Raw genomic sequence first — 21,312 nt, forward strand, 5'->3', positions numbered from 1 at the left:
AGACCCTGGAAACAAGAGCTTGGTAGTCTCTGGTTCAGTGGTAATACAAGTGGAAGAAATACTGGAATATGATAGCTGAGATGTAGATGACATGTCGGGACAACTGCAAATAAATACTGATACAGTACAGTTGAATGAAAGAAATAGCGGACTAGGACTGGCTGATCCGTAGTTGTTAACTCAGAGCAACAGCAGATAAATTGCTAATACAGCAACAGTTCAAAGTAAAGTAGAACTTAGCTGATCCATAGGTAATAACTCAGAGCATAGCAGGAGAATCATTGACACAGCGGCAGTTCAAACAGAGGCAGTAATGGAATAGAACATCTGATCTGTATATGATGATTCAAACAACGGGTGAGTTACTGGTACAGCGGCAGTTCAATATATAGAAGTAACGGAGGAATAGAACATAGCTGATCCATGAATGGTGATTCAGAACAACGGGTGAGTTACTGGTACAGCGGCAGTTCTAATGGAGAGGGAGCGGTGGCGTTGAACTAGCTGATCCGTAGATGGTGATTCAGAGCAGCAGCGATGAGTACAGGTGCAACAGACAGTTCATTAATGGCAGCAGCAGAGAAGAGTTCAGCTGATCCAGGACGTACGAGCAATCCACAACAGTTGAGTCAGACCAAAGGAAGCCAAATCCTACAGAGAGTGAATAACTCGAAGAACATGCATCGGACAGAGGAACAATGTGAGGTTTAAATAGTGCTCCAAAATGCTTAGAATCAATGGGAACAGGTAGGAGGTCATAAGTGAGGGTAATAGGTAGCACATGCGCAGAACCAAATACAAATGATGCCTCGATAGGGAAGTTAGTAACCTTTATCCCCGCTTATAGGAAGAAGGTAACAATGCCGGTACCTGTCTATGGGACCGGCGTGTGACAAGGGGTCACTGGAAGGTTCTCAGTTGGGTTTCACTGCAACAATCTCTGTAGTATGCAGTGGTCATTGAAAGGTTCTCTGTATTCTGCAGTGGTCAACTGAATGTTTTGTATTTTACATTCACAAACCAGGGTCTAGAATGTAGCTCCAAATTTCCATATACGCTTAAATAAGTTACCATCCATAAATCGGCACTGAGTGGAATGGATGTTGGGATTATCTTTTCTGCTACATAGCTGCTCAGACCTTCAGTTGCATAGATTGCATGTGTGTATTCCATTTTGTGAGTAACAGCATTCTCACTCCATGAAAGTGCTGAATCTGCAGCCAACTACAGGATGTGATGGCATACCATGTCTGTATTTTGCAAGGAACATGTCCATTAAGGCTTCTGCCTCAATCGTCGTAATTTTATTGCTTTTTGGCGTTTGAGTTCAAGAGTGTCAAGGGTTTTCTTACATTTTAGATGGTGTGTAAGGAACCTTAATCGGACATGTTAAACCGTAAGGTTTTTTGTCTATGAAATTTCATAGCTTTTTGTAAAGTTAAAATATGTATATCAAATTCCGAAACATAGAATTTGACGGCAGGTAGGAACCACTTGGCCCCTCTAGTTTCCTCTATTTTTCGTAACCCCTAATAATGAAGTATGTTTAAATTGTCCTGTCATATCAACATCTACCATTTCTGTTGGATCCCTATTCCACCTATCCATTACTGTTTTAATAAAGTAATTTTCCACAGATTTTCTATAATGCATGTCTTTTTCTCACACAATCCCACTTCGCCACCAGCTTTTATTTCACCAGTTACATATCATCAGTTATTATATCACCGCTCCCCATCTCATCCGCTCCCTTTCTCCTCTCATCCGCTTCCCGTCTCATTCGCTTCCCATCTCATCCACTCCTTTTCTCCCCCTCACCTCCGCTCCCCCTATCCTCCCCTCATTCGCTCCCCGTTTCATTCGCTCCCACTCTCCTCCGCTCCCCCTATCCTCCTCACTCTCCGTCTCATCCCCTCCTTTCATCTGCTCCCCGTCTCCTCCGCTCCCCTTCTCCCCGTCTCATCCGCTCCCCTTCTCCTCCTCTCATCCGCTCCCCTTCTCCTCCTCTCATCCGCTCCCCTTCTCCTCCTCTCATCCGCTCCCCTTCTCCTCCTCTCATCCGCTGCCCTACTCCTCCTCTCATCTGCTCCCCGTCTCCCCGTCTCTTCCGCTCCCCTTCTCCCCGTCTCTTCCGCTCCCCGTCTCTTCCGCTCCCCCTCTCTTCCGCTCCCCCTCTCTTCCGCTCCCCCTCTCTTCCGCTCCCCCTCTCTTCCGCTCCCCCTCTCTTCCGCTCCCCCTCTCTTCCGCTCCCCCTCTCTTCCGCTCCCCCTCTCTTCCGCTCCCCCTCTCTTCCGCTCCCCCTCTCTTCCGCTCCCCCTCTCTTCCGCTCCCCCTCTCTTCCGCTCCCCCTCTCTTCCGCTCCCCCTCTCTTCCGCTCCCCCTCTCTTCCGCTCCCCCTCTCATCCGCTCCCCCTCTCATCCGCTCCCCCTCTCATCCGCTCCCCGTCTCTTCCGCTCCCCCTCTCATCCGCTCCCTGTCTTATCCGCTCCACTTCTCCTCCTCTCCTTCACTTCCCTTCTCCACCTCTCATCCTCTCCCCGTCTCTTCCGCTCCCCTTCTCCCCTTCACCCCGTCTCTTCCGCTCCCCTTCTCCCCGTCTCTTCCGCTCCCCTTCTCCCCGTCTCTTCCGCTCCCCTTCTCCCCGTCTCTTCCGCTCCCCTTCTCCCCGTCTCTTCCGCTCCCCTTCTCCCCGTCTCTTCCGCTCCCCTTCTCCCCGTCTCTTCCGCTCCCCTTCTCCCCGTCTCTTCCGCTCCCCTTCCCCCGTCTCTTCCGCTCCCCTTCTCCCCCGCTCCCCTTCTCCCCGTCTCTTCCGCTCCCCTTCTCCCCGTCTCTTCCGCTCCCCTTCTCCCCGTCTCTTCCGCTCCCCTTCTCCCCGTCTCTTCCGCTCCCCGTCTCTTCCGCTCCCCGTCTCTTCCGCTCCCCGTCTCTTCCGCTCCCCGTCTCTTCCGCTCCCCGTCTCTTCCGCTCCCCGTCTCTTCCGCTCCCCGTCTCTTCCGCTCCCCGTCTCTTCCGCTCCCCGTCTCCCCGTCTCTTCCGCTCCCCTTCTCCCCCGCTCCCCTTCTCCCCGTCTCTTCCGCTCCCCGTCTCTTCCGCTCCCCGTCTCTTCCGCTCCCCGTCTCCCCATCTCTTCCGCTCCCCGTCTCTTCCGCTCCCCTTCTCCCCGTCTCTTCCGCTCCCCTTCTCCCCGTCTCTTCCGCTCCCCTTCTCCCCGTCTCTTCCGCTCCCCGTCTCTTCCGCTCCCCGTCTCCCCGTCTCTTCCGCCCCCGTCTCTTCCGCTCCCCTGGCTCTTCCGCTCCCCTGGCTCTTCCGCTCCCCTGGCTCTTCCGCTCCCCTGGCTCTTCCGCTCCCCTGGCTCTTCCGCTCCTCAGCTCCCCCGGCTCCTCAGCTCCCCCTCTCATCGGTGGAGGGTACTCAGGTCCTCCATTGAGCAGTCTGATGGGCAGCACAGGCTGTGATGCTGCAGCTGAGATACGAGCTATGTTTCCACCGCATGCATGATCTCTGTGGGCACAAAATGTTCGGCTGCTGCTGACTTGGAGTGCTGCTCCGATTTGAGCAAATGTGCTCACAAACGCCAGAGCCTGCTGTGTGAAGCAAGAGCAGGTAACAAGTGCACACTGGCTATTGATTTATGTGCTACATGGTGTATCTGCTCCACACTAGGGGGGGAGGGTGATAGCGCGTTTCCTGCTTTTTGGAAAGATGTAAGCCGTCAGTGTTAAGCAGGAATCCCACTACATGTGATTTTATGGAGTCTCTAGAATTCCCCTGGGGTGACACTTTCCACCACAAATCCTGGCATCGCTATTCAAAGAGTCACTACTTCATGCTATATCTCTTGCTTCTTAGGAGACCACAGAACACTTTGAAATCTCCCACCCCTAACTCAGTGCAGTGAATAAATTAACTGACGCCACTAAGGGGCGGGAAGTTTGAAATGGGCTCTGTAACAGCCGCACGAACCCGTTAAACTTTACAATGAGTGCCAGGGCTAAAAATGCTAATGTGTGTCCCCCGCAGCCCCAAAACCCCAGTTATCATCCCTATTACTGACAAATATGGCTAATTTCATCTGCTCACAGAAGAAAAATTTCTTAGGGAGAGGTCAGCCATATTTTTACTCCCAAGTGAAGCCACTCAGTACACCCAGCACACACCTCTATTTGACATGCTGAACGTTATGAAAATTCTATAAAATCCCCTATCTTTAAAATAGGGCATATTTTTCCAAATTGTAAGAGAAACTGTAACTTAGTCAAACTGGTGAACCCTCAAAGGAACTACTCAGCCCTAATAGTTTTCTGACAACACATAGCCCACGTCTTAAAACGCCCTATACACTGAGTTACGCTCTCCCAAAAAACAGAAAAACGGTGACTTTTGCAAAACAGGAAGTTGAAATAAACGGCAAAGGTTTTCAAATTTAGATTATTCCTAATTTGTCATTTTTTTATCCTTTCTTTTCTGAAATTTGGCATGCGGCACCTACGGACGGTACTCGATTCGCATGCCAAATTTAAGCTTAATAGCTTTAAAACTTTTAATAAACTGTAGCCCCTCAAACACCATGCACCCCCTCTCACAGATTTAACAAGGTGGAATGCTGTTTATTAGATGCAACCTTAATATAAGGGCACGACTATGCCCTTATAATTTTTTTTTTTTTTTAAATGAATGTTATTGTAGCTGTAACTCTGTAGATGTTATGAACTGACTAACCGAACCTTTAAGACTAGTGACATCAACTCATATTGAGGTTGCTGTCTTATTATTAATGTATTAATTTATTTATTATGAGAATTAATGTGTTCTGTTCATTAAGGACCTCATTAAGAGTCGGACGCAAAGTCAGTTTTGGGCGCATCCAACAAAAAAACACCTTCATGCATGTGCAGAAAGCACCAAATCCGCCTGCATCTTGAACACTTGCGCCTAAAAGAGACTTTGCATCCGACTCTAAATGAGGTCCTAAATGTCTGTTATTCCTTGTCAAAAAAAGGACTAAAACTTGACTGGTAGTGTGTGTTGTTGTGCACTGCCAGCTGTTAAATGCTTAGGTTTCACTCCAGCTAAAATATGAATGGGGGACTAAAGGATACATGTGAAACTTACAATTAAGAAATATAGGGTTCTAGTATTTTTTTGCTATGAAGTAATGTAAAACTTGTTATGTAGAATTCTGTAAAAGTCTCCTTGTCATAGATGGTCTTAAAAGAAGTTTTGTAATACATTCAATTAGTCTCCAGGAGATTGCGATAGCTAAGCAAAGAACTACAGGGAAATTATCTGGATGGGAGACTTTCTAGATATATCTAAAATACATTATATTTTGCATCTGTTTTTCCCATTGACACATAAGTGTGTTGTTGAAATTTATCAACTTTTTTTCAGTATTTTGGTTAGAGTTCGTTTTTTCATAATTGAAGTATGACATTAAAGAGACAGTTTTGATCGAAGTGTATTTTAGTTCTGATTCTGACAGTAATACAGGGAATAGCTGCAGCTAATTGAATCAACAGTTTGAAAGCAGCTAGTAAGTGAATCACACATATCTGAAAATGCTATGGCAGAGACCCTGAGGTAACATTGGGGCTGAGGAGAATGACATCTTAATTTATCATCACTTTGATGTTAGAAGGTAGTGTTCAACTTGTGTAGTTAACTGTCAGATAGCGATATACATACTGCAGTCAATGTGAGGAGTGGGGGTGAACAGCATTAACTGCTAGTACTGATGTCAAGGATCTCTGTGGTGATCGATCATTGGTTTTTCTAGATAACATTCACACTCATATAATTAGTTATTTTCAACTCTAAATTGAAACTATATCCGATATAAGTGACAGATCGGACAGCAGAATGATAGGTGGCTGTCAGACATAATAGGGCACTTCCTTGATATATTATAAGAGCAGAAAGTGGTATGCCGTTTTTAAATTACAGAATCAGTAATGGGATAGTATTTTATGCATAACTGTCATGTTTATTAAGAACAAACATATAAATGTACCTATTGAGTCTGTAATCCTATGTGACCGCTTCACCCGACATTATAAGGACATCGGACAGCTGGGAATAAGGCTGATCAATAAATATAGTGTTTAAACAAATTGTCAAACTGGGTCTTTTAAGGCAGATATCTATCCTCTATCTCGATGTCAGAATGTAGTGTAAAGAGTGCATAACTAATTGTGGGACAGAGCTGTGTGCGCTGCAGTCAGTGATTAATGACACCTCAGTGGGAGACAAGATAGCTGAGGGAATAGAACTGATTGAATTAACCCAGTATACTACCAGTCTGACATAGAGGCAGACAGATTGTGACATTTTGTCTGGGTAAACTTAACGAAGAGCGGACTCGGATTATCACTGTTCGGGTATTACCGCCGCTGAGAAAAATTGAAAACGAGGCTATGAGTCCAAATCCCACTGTCGGATCTCGCGATACTCGGATTCTATAAATTCCCCGCTTGCCGCCGCCATCTTCACTCGGGCATTGATCAGGGAAGCGGGAGGTTGGGTTTTGTTAGTGGTGCTGGGTCCTGTGCTCTGTCCTGCTTAGTCCAGTGGTGCTTTGTCCTGTGCTCTGTCCTGCTTAGTCCAGTGGTGCTTTGTCCTGTGCTCTGTCCTGCTGAGTCCAGTGGTGCTGTGTCCTGTGCTCTGTCCTGCTAAGTCCATTGGTATAAAAAAAAGTATAAAAAAATTAGTACTGCAATATCTAACTACGTTCACTGTTCCTTCAGTAAAAAGGAATTTTTACTGCAATATATAACTACGTTCACTGTTCCTGCAGTAAGAAGGAATTTCTACTGCAATATCTAACTACGTTCACTGTTCCTACAGTATAAAAAAATTAGTACTGCAATACAACGTGTGCTGCATATAATGGAGTACAAAAATTTGGAGGATAAAGTAGGGAAAGATCAAGAACCACTTCCTCCTAATGCTGAAGCTGCTGCCACTAGTCATGACATAGACGATGAAATGCCATCAACGTCGTCTGCCAAGGGCGATGCCCAATCTCCTAGTAGAGGGCATGTAGAATTCAAAAAGCCAAAGTTCACTAAAATTTGCAAAAAAAGAAAATTAAAATCATGAGGAGAAACGTAAACTTGCCAATATGCCATTTACGACATGGAGTGGCAAGGAACGGCTTAGTCCCTGGCCCGTGTTCATGACTAGTGGTTCAGCTTCACCCAAGGATCTAAGCCCTCCTCCTCCCCCCCTCTCAAAAATTTGAGAGTTAAGCTGTCATCAACAACACAGCAAACAACTCTGCCTTCTAAAGAGTTGGCATCACAAATCCCCAAGGCGAGTCCAAGGGTGTTTGTGGTTGCGAAGCCTGACCTTCCCATCACTGTACGGGAAGAGGTGGCTCCTTCCACCATTTGCAGCATGCCCTCTGCATATGCTGGAAGGATCACCCACAGTCCAGTTACAGATTTGGCTAAAGAAGGTGTCAATGTTGTACAGCGGGAGGAGGATATTGATGTAGCTGGCGTTAAGGAGGAACTGGACGAGGAGAATGCTGATGTGGTTATCTTAAATGAGGCACCAGGGTTGGAAACAGTTGTTGTCCATGGGATGAAAAAGCCCATCGTCATGCCTGGGCAGAAGAACAAAAAATCCACCTCTTCGGTCTGGAATTATTTCTATCCCAATCCGGACAACAAATATATGGCCATATGTACCTTATGTAAAGCTCAAATAAGCAGGGGTAAGGATCTTGGCCACCTAGGGACATCCTCCCTTATACATCACCTGAAGAACCTTCATAATTCAGTGGTAAGTTCAGGAACTGTGGATAGGACCGTCGGCAGTCCAGGGACACCTAAATCCCTTGGTCCTGTTAGATCCACACTAGCAACACCCTCCTCGTCAATTTCCTCCTCGATCTCGATTGTAAAGAGTCCTGCAGGCCATGTCACCGGCATTACTGAGTCCTCTTCAATCCGGGATTCTTCCGGAGGATCCTGCAGCGCTACGCCTACTACTGCCGCTGCTGCTGTTGCTGCTGGTAGTCGGTCATATTCCCAGAGGGAAAGTCGTAACACCACTACGTCTTTCACTAAACAGTTGACCGTACAACAGTCGTTTGCCATGAGCACGAAGTACGACAGTAGTCATCCTATGGCAAAGCGGATAACTGCGGCTGTAACAGCTATGTTGGTGTTAGACGTGCAACCGATGTCCGCCATCTGTCGAGTTGGATTTAGACGGTTGATGGAGGTATTGTGTCCCCGGTACCAAATCCCATCGAGATTCCACTTCACTAGGCAGGCGATACCCGGGATGTACAGAGAAGTACGAAAAAGTGTCCTCAGTGCTCTGAAAAATGTGGTTGTACCCACTGTCCACTTAACCACGGACATGTGGACAAGGGCAAACTAAGGACTATATGACTGTGACAGCCCACTGGGTAGATGCATCGCCTTCCACAGCAACAGCATTAGCATCAGTATCAGCATCTCCAAAACGCCTGCTCGTTCCAAGGCAGGCAACGTTGTGTATCACCGGTTTTAATAAGAGGCACAGCGCTGACAACCTCTTAGAGAAACTGAGGGAAATAATCTTGCAGTGGCTTACCCCACTTACACTCTCCTGGGGATTTGTGGTATCAGACAACGCCAGTAACATTGTGCGGGCATTACATATGGGCAATTTCCAGCACGTGCCATGTTTTGCCCACACAATAAATTTGGTGGTGCAGCATTACCTGAAGAGTGACAGGGGTGTGCAGGATATGCTTGCGGTGGCCTGCAAAATTGCTGGACACTTTTGGCATTCTGCCACTGCCTACCGAAGACTGGAGCACCATCAAAAACGCCTGAACCTGCCCTGCCATCACCTCAAACAAGAGGTTGTGACGCGCTGGAACTCCACCCTCTATATGCTGCAGAGGATGGAGGAGCAGCAAAAGGCCATTCAAGCCTACACAGCCACCTACGACATACGCAAAGGAGTGGGGATGCGCCTGAGTCAAGCGCAGTGGAGACTGATTTCCGTGTTGTGTAACGTTCTCCAACCGTTTGAACTTGCCACACGAAAAGTCAGTTCCGACACAGCCAGCTTGAGTCAGGTGATTTCCCTGATCAGGCTGTTGCAGAAACAGCTGGAGAAAGTGAGGGAGGTAAACCATTGCGATTCCACAAAGCATGTAGCTCTTGTGGATGAAGCCCTTCGTACGCTTTGCCAGGATCCGATGGTGGTCACTCTTTTAAAGTCAGAGGAATACATTCTGGCCACCGTGCTCGATCCTCGGTTTAAAGCGTATGTTGTCTCTGTTTCCGGCGGACACAAGTCTACAGCGGTGCAAAGACCTGCTGGTCAGGAGATTGTCCTGTGAAGAGGACCGTGACATGCCAACAGCTCCACCTTCATTTTCTTCCACACCTGTGGCTGTGAGGAAACAGCTGAGAGTTCATAAACGACCCGCTGGCGGGGATGCTGAGAACATCTGGTCGAGACTGAAGGACCTGCCAACCATTGCAGACATGTCTACTGTCGCTGCATTGGATGCTGTCACAATTGAAAAAATGGTGGATGATTATTTTGCTGACACCATCCAAGTAGACATGTCACAGTCCTTATTTTTACTGGCAGGAAAAAAAGGCAGTTTGGAAGCCCCTGTACAAACTGGCTCTGTTTTACCTGAGTTGTCCCCCCTCCAGTGTGTACTCGGAAAGAGTTTTTAGTGCAGCAGGGAACCTGGTCAGTGAGCGGCAAAGGAGGTTGCTTCCGCAAAATGTTGAGAAGATGATGTTCATAAAAATGAATTATCAATTCTTCAATCAAGACCAGCAATGGCCTCCAGAGACTACAGAGGGACCTGTGATTGTGTAGTCCAGCGGGGACGAATTGATAATGTGTGAGAGAGAGGAAGTACACAGTGAAGGGGGCGAGGAATCAGAGGATGAGGATGAGGACGACATCTTTCCTCAGTAGAGCCAGTTTACTTTGTACAGGGAGAGATGAATTGCTTTTTTTGTGTGGGGGCCCCAGCAAACCAATCATTTCAGCCACAGTAGCTTGGTAGGCCCTGTCGCTGAAATGATTGGCTTGTTAAAGTGTGCATGTCCTATTTCAACAACATCAGGGTGGGTGGGAGGGCCCAAGGACAACTCCATCTTGCACCTCTTTTTTTGCCATTATGTGCTCTTTGGGGCCTAGTATTTCAAACTGCCATCCTGTCTGCCACTGCAGTGCCACTTCTAGATGGGCCACGTGCTTGTGCCACCCACTTGTATTGCTTAGCTTAGACATCCAGCTACCTCGGTGCAACCTTTTGGCCTAAAAACAATATTGTGAGGTGTTCAGAATAGACTGGAAATTAGTGGAAATTAATGTTATTGAGGTTAATAATAGTGTAGGAGTGAAAAAAAAAAAACTATGGATTTTAGCACTTTTTATGCTTTTTTTAAAAAAAAATCCAAACTCAAAACCTCAAGCTATTCAGAACCCAAAACACAAAAAGTGGCCAGTGCACACCCCTAGGTAAACTACAGAATGGGTCATTACAACTTATTCTGATTTTGCCAATTGACTGCAGGACACATGATAACCTGTATATTAACTCATATACTTTACTCAATACAACTGGATCACATAAGTGAAATAGAGTTATTCGCTTCTCTGAATGTGTCATGTAGCTATGCTCTATCTATACGAGCCACACTTTTATTGAGGACTTCATTACAGCCTTAGGTCACCGTCCATATGAGATATTATTTCTGAAGTGTTTGATGATCTACATCCAAGTTACATATTAATTTTCATTCCAGTTTTGACAGATAGCGGAATCACAAGACCACTTTTTTTTCCAACAGCATGTAATATTGGCATGTATGAGTACATGATCGATACATTGTCACTTCTTAGGCTCCTATTATACCTCCATCAGTTACTACACAGTTTACATAAGAGTTGATCTTTCACTACATTTGGTTGCAGTCCAGAGTGCTGGGTACCGTGTATTGTGATCACTTTGGAAAGCTTCATGTATCTCCTTGCTCTGGTGCTTTGTCTGCTAGTTAGGACAGGTCACTGACTACAACACAGTGTGTGTTACATTTTGTATAAGATTGTATTAACTTGTGCACAGCGAATAATGAGTTGTTGAATGTTTTTTATATAATTTGTTTTTAGATACGTTTTAATACATTGCATATATGTTATAAAGTTAATAGACGCAAGATTTTTATTTAGAAGTGTCAGAATGATATAACACATCCTGATAGGCTGAGTGAGGCACACCTCCGGCACCTGATTTGGTTCTTACCTGGTTGATTCAGAATACTGACATGGTTAATATAAAGTGAGCTGCTACACCTAAGTGAATATTGCTATTTAGCACCATAAGTGTGATATTCATTTATTTTAAGCCCCACATTCAATTAATTAAATTTAATGTTTAAACCCCAAGGATTGTTGAAAGACATATCTGCATAATGATCTTTGAAAGGCAATCCGTATCAGACACATTCATATGAACGCTTCTGAAACTCCTAATTTAGCCACTAAATGACACTTGTGCTTTATAATAAATTTAATACTTTTAACGTTTTCATGTTTCAGATTTGTATAGCACATTTAGGCAGTCATTATTTCAGCACCTGTTTAAAACTTTGTGCTTTTTATTCTGAATATTGATCACATGTATTACACACTTACAGCTGTTCCAGCGACTATAAAGAAGTGAATATTATTTTGCCAATCTTTTTAGGTGTGTATATATAGTTAAAGGGAATGTGAGACTGGCACTAAAGGAATACTAGTATCCAATCCTGATAGGCGTATTGAGATACACCTGATGGGTTCTAATCTGATTCTTTCAGAGTCATGTTAAATTAGCTGATACTACTAAGTGAACACAACAATATTGTAACATAGGTGTGAAATTAAATCATTTGATTAATTGGCTCTGAAGTTAAGGTTGATTTGTGAACCGCAAACTTGTATGTAAGATGTGATTCTATATTTAATCGTGAGAAATGTACATTTTTATATTTTTCCTGCATGTAATAAGATACTGAACATTATTGTTTTAAAATTGTGGGTTCTGAGCGGCTTGCTTTAACCCTTGCATTGCTGTTGGTGGGTGCAGTTCCTCTCAGTGATGCCGCCTGCAGGTCCCCACACCCAGCGATGCAGCCAGACACAGGATATCCTACAGACAGCGCTTATATCCTACTAAAAATAGCTGGATCATGCAAGTGGTACTATTTGATGTAGAAGATACTTTCTTTTCTTCATTTTAACATGACCAATGTAGATTAACTACATAAATAACACATTTGCTGAGATCTTGCTTAGTTTGAACACTAATTGCTGGCTGCATATTTACGTTTTCCAGAATCTCTTTGCAGAATGGTGCAGAATTTATAGGTTTACCTCAACACACACTTTGTTAGCTTTTTCCTTATAGGAGGATTTGTTTAAATAATAAAAGGTTAATTAATAATTAATTGTAATTATTACTTCTGGCACTGCATACCCGGGTCAGATAGGTGACGAGATGTGGGTACAGAGAGCAGTCTAGACGGGGTGTTGCTCAGCTTCTGGTGAGAGGCACTGCCGGGGAAATTTCAGATTCCTGCTGCGGGTTCATCATCAAACCCAGGGGAGGAAAACTTAGTCTATCCGCCCGGGATCACTCAGAGTATTTCAGTATACCTCAATGATACAGCTGCAACCCTCACCCTGGTGCTTTCTTCCAGCCTCGGTTACCGTGTGTCCGACCCTTCGCCCCCCTCCCATGTCCGGCACTCTGTTATCAGGCTCTTCTCATCTCTCCCGATCTCCATCACTGGGCCCCGAAGTCTTCACCCTGCTATTACTGGGTACTGACCGACAACTGCCCCCCTGTAGGACTATTGTACAAAGCCTTATTGTGAAAGCGCCGGCTGCAAGTGAGGGTTCCCGGGGGATGAGGACAAGTAGCTCTAGAGGCACCAGAAACCTTCCACGCCAACGACACCGCCATTTGCCCATTTATAACTAATGCTGCTAATGCAGCACAGTTATTACTACTTTCTGGGCTGGTGAAGCACAGAGCAGATTTAGACTTCCCGCCTCCCCCCTCAGTGCAGTGAATAAATTATCTGACGTCACTGAGGGGGTGGGAAGTTTAACATGGATTCCCTAACGGCTGCCTCTGGCACCACACAAAAAAGATTAAACTTTTAAATAAGAGCAGTTCCAGGGCTAAAAATTATACAATGTGCCTCCCCTCATACCCAAAACACTAACCAGCCCATCTACAGCCAATAAATATCTCTAATTTGTCTACAGTTTACAAAAGAAAATCGGTATGTGGGGGAAAGCACAGCTATATTTGTGCTCCCAAGTGAAGCCACATAAACTACACCGAGCACAAGCCTCTATCTGACATGCGCAACGTTATGAACTTTTTTGAAATTCCCTATCTCTAAAATGGGGCATATTTTACCAAATATTAAAAAAACTGTAACTTTGTCAAACTTGTGAACCATCATAGACACTCCTCAGCCCTAATAGCTTTCTAACAAAACGCCCTATACACCGAGTTACGCTCTCCCAAAAAAACAAGAAAAATGGCGACTTTTGCAAAACGGGAAGTGGAAAAAGACGGCGAGATTTTGAAGTTTAGATTATTCCTAATTTGTCATTTTTTTATTCTTTTTTTTTCTGAAATTTGGCATGCGGCACCTGTGGACAGTTCTCCATTCGCACGCCAAATTGGAGCTCAATAGCTTTAATACGTTTTAAAATGTAGCCCCTCAAACACCATGACCCCCTCTCACAGATTTCCAATGGCAGAAGGCCATTTATTAGATGCAACCTTAATATAAGGGCTTGGCTGTGCATATGTGTGTGTGTGTGTATGTATATATATGTATGTATATGTATGTGTGTGTGTGTGTGTGTGTGTGTGTGTGTGTGTGTGTATATATATATGTATATATATATATATATATATATATATATATATATATATATATATATATATATATATATATGACAAAAGAAGAGAAGCGCCACGCATAGTGTATTAAATGACCAACAATTAGTCTTCTCAGTGTGACAAACAAGTGAATTGGCCTCGTACCAAAAAACAAATAATAAACAGCTTATCTGTAATTAGATTCCCGACATCCTATATAGAATCCTTGATGTCCAGTCCTTAATGGCTCCAGAAATTCAGATCACTATGGACTCAGAGCAGAACTATTATGGTGTAGTATGCCAAATAAGGCTACCAACAATTCCTCAAAACTGGGTACCAACATAAGCTCATATCAAATTGATCCATAAAAAAAAAAATTTATTACAAAGATAAAATAATTGATATATATAAAATGCGCCCGTACATAATATATAACATATATAGGCTTATCTGCAGTCTTTCCTGATGGTAGTCACGGATCTCTCAAAACCACCTGGCCGAGGTAGATATGGTAATCCACGGAAAGAAACAGAAAACGCCTTATCCCCCTCAACGCGTTTCGTCACTCGACTTTTTCAAGAGGATTCCGGGTATGTAGTATAGTATGTTAGTCCAAATGTCCAGTTTATATGGTCCCACAAAGCACAAACACCTGTAAGTGTCATTATCCAGAGATCCGGCCGGACAAAGCGATATGACATCACTTCCGGTAACGGACCCCCGTCACTTCCGGTATCGGAAGATCTATCCCTTAACAAAGTAAAACCTTTTTCATATTATTGGATGTATTACTTCCGCATTATAACTATATCATAGCTTGTTTATATACAAAACTGAAAAAATAACTTTATCGAAAAAACGAGCCTCCTTATACTTATCAACAGAACCATTCATATATCATATTATCGTCCTCATTTTTGAACAATGGAGAGCGCCATTTTCTAGTGGATTATACCACTTAACCATATGGAAGCCATTTTTAAATAGATCCCCTCGTTGTTAATAGGGCATTGTAACAATACATACAAGTATCTATTAAAGTATTACAAGCATCAATTAGTATACAATCCAACCAGGAATTAACAACAAATCAAAATACATACATAGATTACATATAAAAACATATTAAAAAAATGTATAACATCTTGATATATAATATATCTTCACATATCAAAAAGTATTAAAACTATCAAAATGCATAATCCCCCTGTCAAATAAACAAGAGGAAAAAAAGGAAAGAGAGAAGAGACAAAAAAACAATTATTATTCCAAATTATATCATATGAAGGCAGCTAGCTCAAAAGCTTCATTTAATCCCCTTGGTGCAAGTGTATCCATTTTATAGATCCAAAACATCTCTCTACGTGATAATTTATTAGCCAAATCTCCACCTCTAGGGCCCAGGGAGACTTGTTCTATAGCCTTAAATTTAAGCCCCTTTGGATCAGCATTATGATGTTTATTAAAATGTCTAGGAATAAAGTGTATATCCAATTTATTTTTAATTGATCTCACATGCTCCTGGATTCGTAATTTGATATTCCTCTTAGTTTTCCCAATATACTTTATGCCACATGGGCATTCAAGCATATATATAACAGATGAAACCAAACAGTTCATATGTGATTGGTAATAAACAAGAGTTTAAAATTCAGAGTCTGTAAATATCTTGTTCGGTCCATCCACAAATTTACATACATTACATTTAGTGCATTTATAAAAACCATTAGGATGCTTTAAGAAATTATTAATTTTATCCTCACAAACCACACTTTTCAGATTACTAGGTGCCACCATGTCTTTTAAATTCCTAGATTTCCGAAAAACAATATCAGGTTTTTTTGGCATTGTAGGACCTAAAACGGGGTCTACACAAATCATGTTCCAGTATTTATTAAGAACATATCTTACTCTTTTTTCTCCCATCCCATAGTCTGTGATAAAAGGGATCAGATTCTTTCTTTTCCCTCTCTTTATATTTTAAAAGATCGTTTCTCTCAATATCATTAGTTCTTTTTAGTGCTTCAGAGATAATAGACTCAGGGTATTTACGTTCTCTAAATCTTTCAACATAGACCTCAGTTTGTTCTTTAAATACATTCTTGTCAGAACAGTTACGTTTGATTCTACTAAATTGAGATAACGGAATATTATTTTTCCATTTTCTCATATGGTTGCTCCCATAATGTATATAGCTGTTAGTATCGACATTCTTAATAAAAGTTTTAGTTTCTATTCTATCTTCCTTAATTTCCAGAACCAAATCTAAGAATTCAACACTTGTCTCATTAATGGAAGAGGTGAACGTAAGATTAAATTGATAATTATTTATATGTTGAAGAAAATTTTGGAAGAGATCCAAAGACCCATCCCAGATAATTAAAATATCGTCAATATATCTACGATATAGGATGAGAGATTTCGAAAAGGCATTCTCCACAAAGATAGATTCCTCCTCCCATTTGCCCATATACAGGTTAGCCAGAGAAGGTGCAAAAGTGGTGCCCATGGCTGTCCCGCATAATTGTAAATAAAAAGCTCCCAAAAATTTAAAATAATTATGGGACAAAATAAACAGGACTAAATTACATAAAAAATCTTTGTGGAGAATGCCTTTTCGAAATCTCTCATCCTATATCGTAGATATATTGACGATATTCTAATTATCTGGGATGGGTCTTTGGATCTCTTCCAAAATTTTCTTCAACATATAAATAATTATCAATTTAATCTTAAGTTCACCTCTTCCATTAATGAGACAAGTGTTGAATTCTTAGATTTGGTTCTGGAAATTAAGGAAGATAGAATAGAAACTAAAACTTTTATTAAAAATGTCGATACTAACAGCTATATACATTATGGGAGCAACCATATGAGAAAATGGAAAAATAATATTCCGTTATCTCAATTTAGTAGAATCAAACGTAACTGTTCTGACAAGAATGTATGTAAAGAACAAACTGAGGTCTATGTTGAAAGATTTAGAGAACGTAAATACCCTGAGTCTATTATCTCTGAAGCACTAAAAAGAACTAATGATATTGAGAGAAACGATCTTTTAAAATATAAAGAGAGGGAAAAGAAAGAATCTGATCCCTTTTATCACAGACTATGGGATGGGAGAAAAAAGAGTAAGATATGTTCTTAATAAATACTGGAACATGATTTGTGTAGACCCCGTTTTAGGTCCTACAATGCCAAAAAAACCTGATATTGTTTTTCGGAAATCTAGGAATTTAAAAGACATGGTGGCACCTAGTAATCTGAAAAGTGTGGTTTGTGAGGATAAAATTAATAATTTCTTAAAGCATCCTAATGGTTTTTATAAATGCACTAAATGTAATGTATGTAAATTTGTGGATGGACCGAACAAGATATTTACAGACTCTGAATTTTAAACTCTTGTTTATTACCAATCACATATGAACTGTTTGGTTTCATCTGTTATATATATGCTTGAATGCCCATGTGGCCTAAAGTATATTGGGAAAACGAAGAGGAATATCAAATTACGAATCCAGGAGCATGTGAGATCAATTAAAAATAAATTGGATATACACTCTATTCCTAGACATTTTAATAAACATCATAATGCTGATCCAAAGGGGCTTAAATTTAAGGCTATAGAACAAGTCTCCCTGGGCCCTAGAGGTGGAGATTTGGCTAATAAATTATCACGTAGAGAGATGTTTTGGATCTATAAACTGGATACACTTGCACCAAGTGGATTAAATGAAGCTTTTGAGCTAGCTGCCTTCATATGATATCATTTGGAATAATAATTGTTTTTTTGGCTCTTCTCTCTTTCCTTTTTCCTTTTTTTCCTCTTGTTTATTTGACAGGGGGATTATGCATTTTGATAGTTTTAATACTTTTTGATATGTGAAGATATATTATATATCAAGATGTTATACATTTTTTTAATATGTTTTTATATGTAATCTATGTATGTATTTTGATTTGTTGTTAATTCCTGGTTGGATTGTATACTAATTGATGCTTGTAATACTTTAATAGATACTTGTATGTATTGTTACAATGCCCTATTAACAACGAGGGGATCTATTTAAAAATGGCTTCCGTATGGTTAAGTGGTATAATCCACTAGAAAATGGCGCTCCCATTGTTCAAAAATGAGGACGATAATATGATATATGAATGGTTCTGTTGATAAGTATAAGGAGGCTCGTTTTTTCGATAAAGTTATTTTTTCAGTTTTGTATATAAACAAGCTATGATATAGTTATAATGCGGAAGTAATACATCCAATAATATGAAAAAGGTTTTACTTTGTTAAGGGATAGATCTTCCGATACCGGAAGTGACGGGGGTCCGTTACCGGAAGTGATGTCATATCGCTTTGTCCGGCCGGATCTCTGGATAATGACACTTACAGGTGTTTGTGCTTTGTGGGACCATATAAACTGGACATTTGGACTAACATACTATACTACATACCCGGAATCCTCTTGAAAAAGTCGAGTGACGAAACGCGTTGAGGGGGATAAGGCGTTTTCTGTTTCTTTCCGTGGATTACCATATCTACCTCGGCCAGGTGGTTTTGAGAGATCCGTGACTACCATCAGGAAAGACTGCAGATAAGCGTATATATGTTATATATTATGTATGGGCGCATTTTATATATATCAATTATTTTATCTTTGTAATAAAAATTTTTTTTTATGGATCAATTTGATATGAGCTTATGTTGGTACCCAGTTTTGAGGAATTGTTGGTAGCCTTATTTGGCATACTACACCATAATCGTTCTGCTCTGAGTCCATAGTGATCTGAATTTCTGGAGCCATAAGGACTGGACATCAAGGATTCTATATATATAGGATGTCGGGAATCTAATTACAGATAAGCTGTTTATTATTTGTTTTTTGGTACGAGGCCAATTCACTTGTTTGTCACACTGAGAAGACTAATTGTTGGTCATTTAATACACTATGCGTGGCGCTTCTCTTCTTTTGTCTTTTAGAATTAATTGAGCACTTGCAAATGAGTGCCTTTTTTAGAGGAGCTGCCTGCTGCGTAAATCTATGTTTTTAGATTCTTATTGTGTATGAGGTACACACATATACATATAAGTATTGTCACAATTTGGTGTTTTTCTATTAATGCACTAAGCGCCTTTTGCTTAATAAATATATATATATATATATATATTAGTGTGTGTGTGTGTGTATCTCACAAGGTTGGAATGCTTTAAAACAATACACAAAAATATAGTATATACTAAATTGCGTGAGAAGACCTGTGTCGAACTTTGCTAAATTGCTCAATCGGGTTAGGCTTATACAGTAATAATTTGAAAGCTAATCATTTTATTAATTGATGTGTTCTAAGTTTTATGTTTTAATTCTTTTATTTCTAAGGGGCAAAACGCCATCACAGGCAGAACTTTGTTACCTGAACAAAGCAAAGTGGCTTGAAATGTATGGTGTGAATATGCATGTTGTAAAGGTATTATTTATTTATTTTATTTTGCTGTGCATTGTTTTTATATAGATTTAACATGTATATTGAAGATGTATATATTTATTAAAGGCATAATACAGCCAAGATATGATGTTTCTAAGGTGATAGAAAGTATTAAAATAGTAGTGTTAGTACTAGATGGCTTGACTTTTTTTCCAGAGAGCTGCATCTTATTGCACTTTGATGCCCATATATCCTATTCATTATTTGCAAATTAAATATTTATGGAATATTATGTATACTGTAGTTATTTCATAGTATTTGATCATTATATAGTTAGACACTATATTTTGTTTTTTAATTCAAGGGTAAATTCAAGGCTACCAATCTATCATAATCGTGTTTGTAATTTTTTGTTAGACACACTTTCCATCAAATCTAATAGTGCGGCCAGTAGGGGAGAACTACAAGAAACTCCATTTTAGAGATTAGGGGGTGTATTTATCAAAGGGATATACGCAGTAAATCCTGCTAAAATTGGGAGTTTTCGCAAGATTTAGAGCTTCTCCGGTTTACTAAAACTCCTGCTAGTAAAGAATAATGCCAGGGTAGCCAACGATGGGGGCTTCTTGCAATGCTTCTCCATGCAAAGCATGGAGAAGCCTATTTACCAAGGTCAGTGGTAGATCTCAGTTTTCCATTACTAAAATCGCTTATCTTAAGGTAACGTATTTTTTGTTTTATTACAGGGAAAAGATTCTTGTGACTATGCACTTGGACTGACACCAACAGGCATATTAATATTTGAAGGTTCAAACAAAATAGGATTATTCTTCTGGTAATACATTTTTGTTTTGTTTATTTCTCTTTTTAAATCACTGCCCTCTTTTTTTCCTGTCATTTTCACTACAATTTATAAAACAAATGTACAAAGGTGACAAAATACCAAATGTCATGACAATAAACTTTTTTGCACACATTTAAATGATTGTTCATATATTTAAGTAAGTGATTTAAGGTTTTTTTAGATGACAAACATTGCGGCAGTCTTTTACATTTTTTTTGATGAACTATTCCCTAATTACTTTTGGTGAGTTGTATTTGTTTTCTACTTTCTTAACAGAAATAATCTTCTTGAGGCATCTGTAATGTCATAAGTGTGGTCCTACATCGGAGAAAAAATGCATGCATTTGTACTCTTTGTCTATATGTTAGACTAGGTTTAAGAGAGAGCGAATTTCAAATTTGTATGAAATAATAACTTTGTGTGTATACACCTATCAGCCACAACATTAAAACCACCTGCCTAATATTATGTAGGACCCCCTTATGCCACTGAAACAGCTCTGATCTTTCAAGGCATGTACTCCACAGGCCCTCTGTGTCCTGGGGTATCTGTCACCAAGTCGATAGCACTAGATCCTTAAGTCCTGCAAGTTGCGAGGTGTTGCTTTTTTTTTTTTTTCAGCTCTTCCCACAGATGCTCAATTGGATTGAGATCTGGGGAATTTGGAGCCTGGCCATGATGTAAAAGAAAATGTTATATTTTAGACTAGGCCACCTTCTTCCATTGCTCCATGGTCTAGTTCTGGTACTCATGCTGTTTTGTCGACCTACACAATATTAGGCTGAAGGTTTTAATGTTGTGGCTGATATATTATATTATATTATATCTTTTCAAGAGGGTGAACTTGCAATGTCTGGCTATACCGTTTTGTTTCTATTAAACCTTTGTGTCAAGTATACTTTCCCACTCCAGTACCTTTTATAGTCAACTGAAATGAAATGTGTTGTGAGATATACCTTTAAAGGTATTTAGCATTTTGTTTTAGATGATAACATTTTAATAAAGCATCACTTTAAAACTTAAATATTTCTGACTAAGTTCATCTGGTTATCTTATTAGCATTGATCCAAGTAATATTTTTTAAATGTTGGATTGCCGAGAGTTCATTTTACGATT

General features: G+C 40.9%; 1 protein-coding gene across 5 annotated transcripts in view; it reads left to right on the forward strand.

Annotated features, from left to right (window-relative positions):
- Positions 1–21,312, forward strand: part of EPB41L4B (erythrocyte membrane protein band 4.1 like 4B) — a 359,971-nt gene that overhangs the window by 155,798 nt on the left and 182,861 nt on the right. For all 5 annotated transcript variants that reach the window (XM_075212804.1, XM_075212805.1, XM_075212808.1 and 2 more), the window contains 2 exons: positions 19,307–19,394; positions 20,099–20,187. In XM_075212804.1, the coding sequence (XP_075068905.1) occupies positions 19,307–19,394; positions 20,099–20,187 (177 nt within the window). The remainder of the gene's footprint in view (positions 1–19,306; positions 19,395–20,098; positions 20,188–21,312) is intronic.

Source organism: Mixophyes fleayi, chromosome 5 (genome assembly GCF_038048845.1).
Source record: "Mixophyes fleayi isolate aMixFle1 chromosome 5, aMixFle1.hap1, whole genome shotgun sequence".
Lineage (NCBI taxonomy): Eukaryota > Metazoa > Chordata > Amphibia > Anura > Limnodynastidae > Mixophyes > Mixophyes fleayi.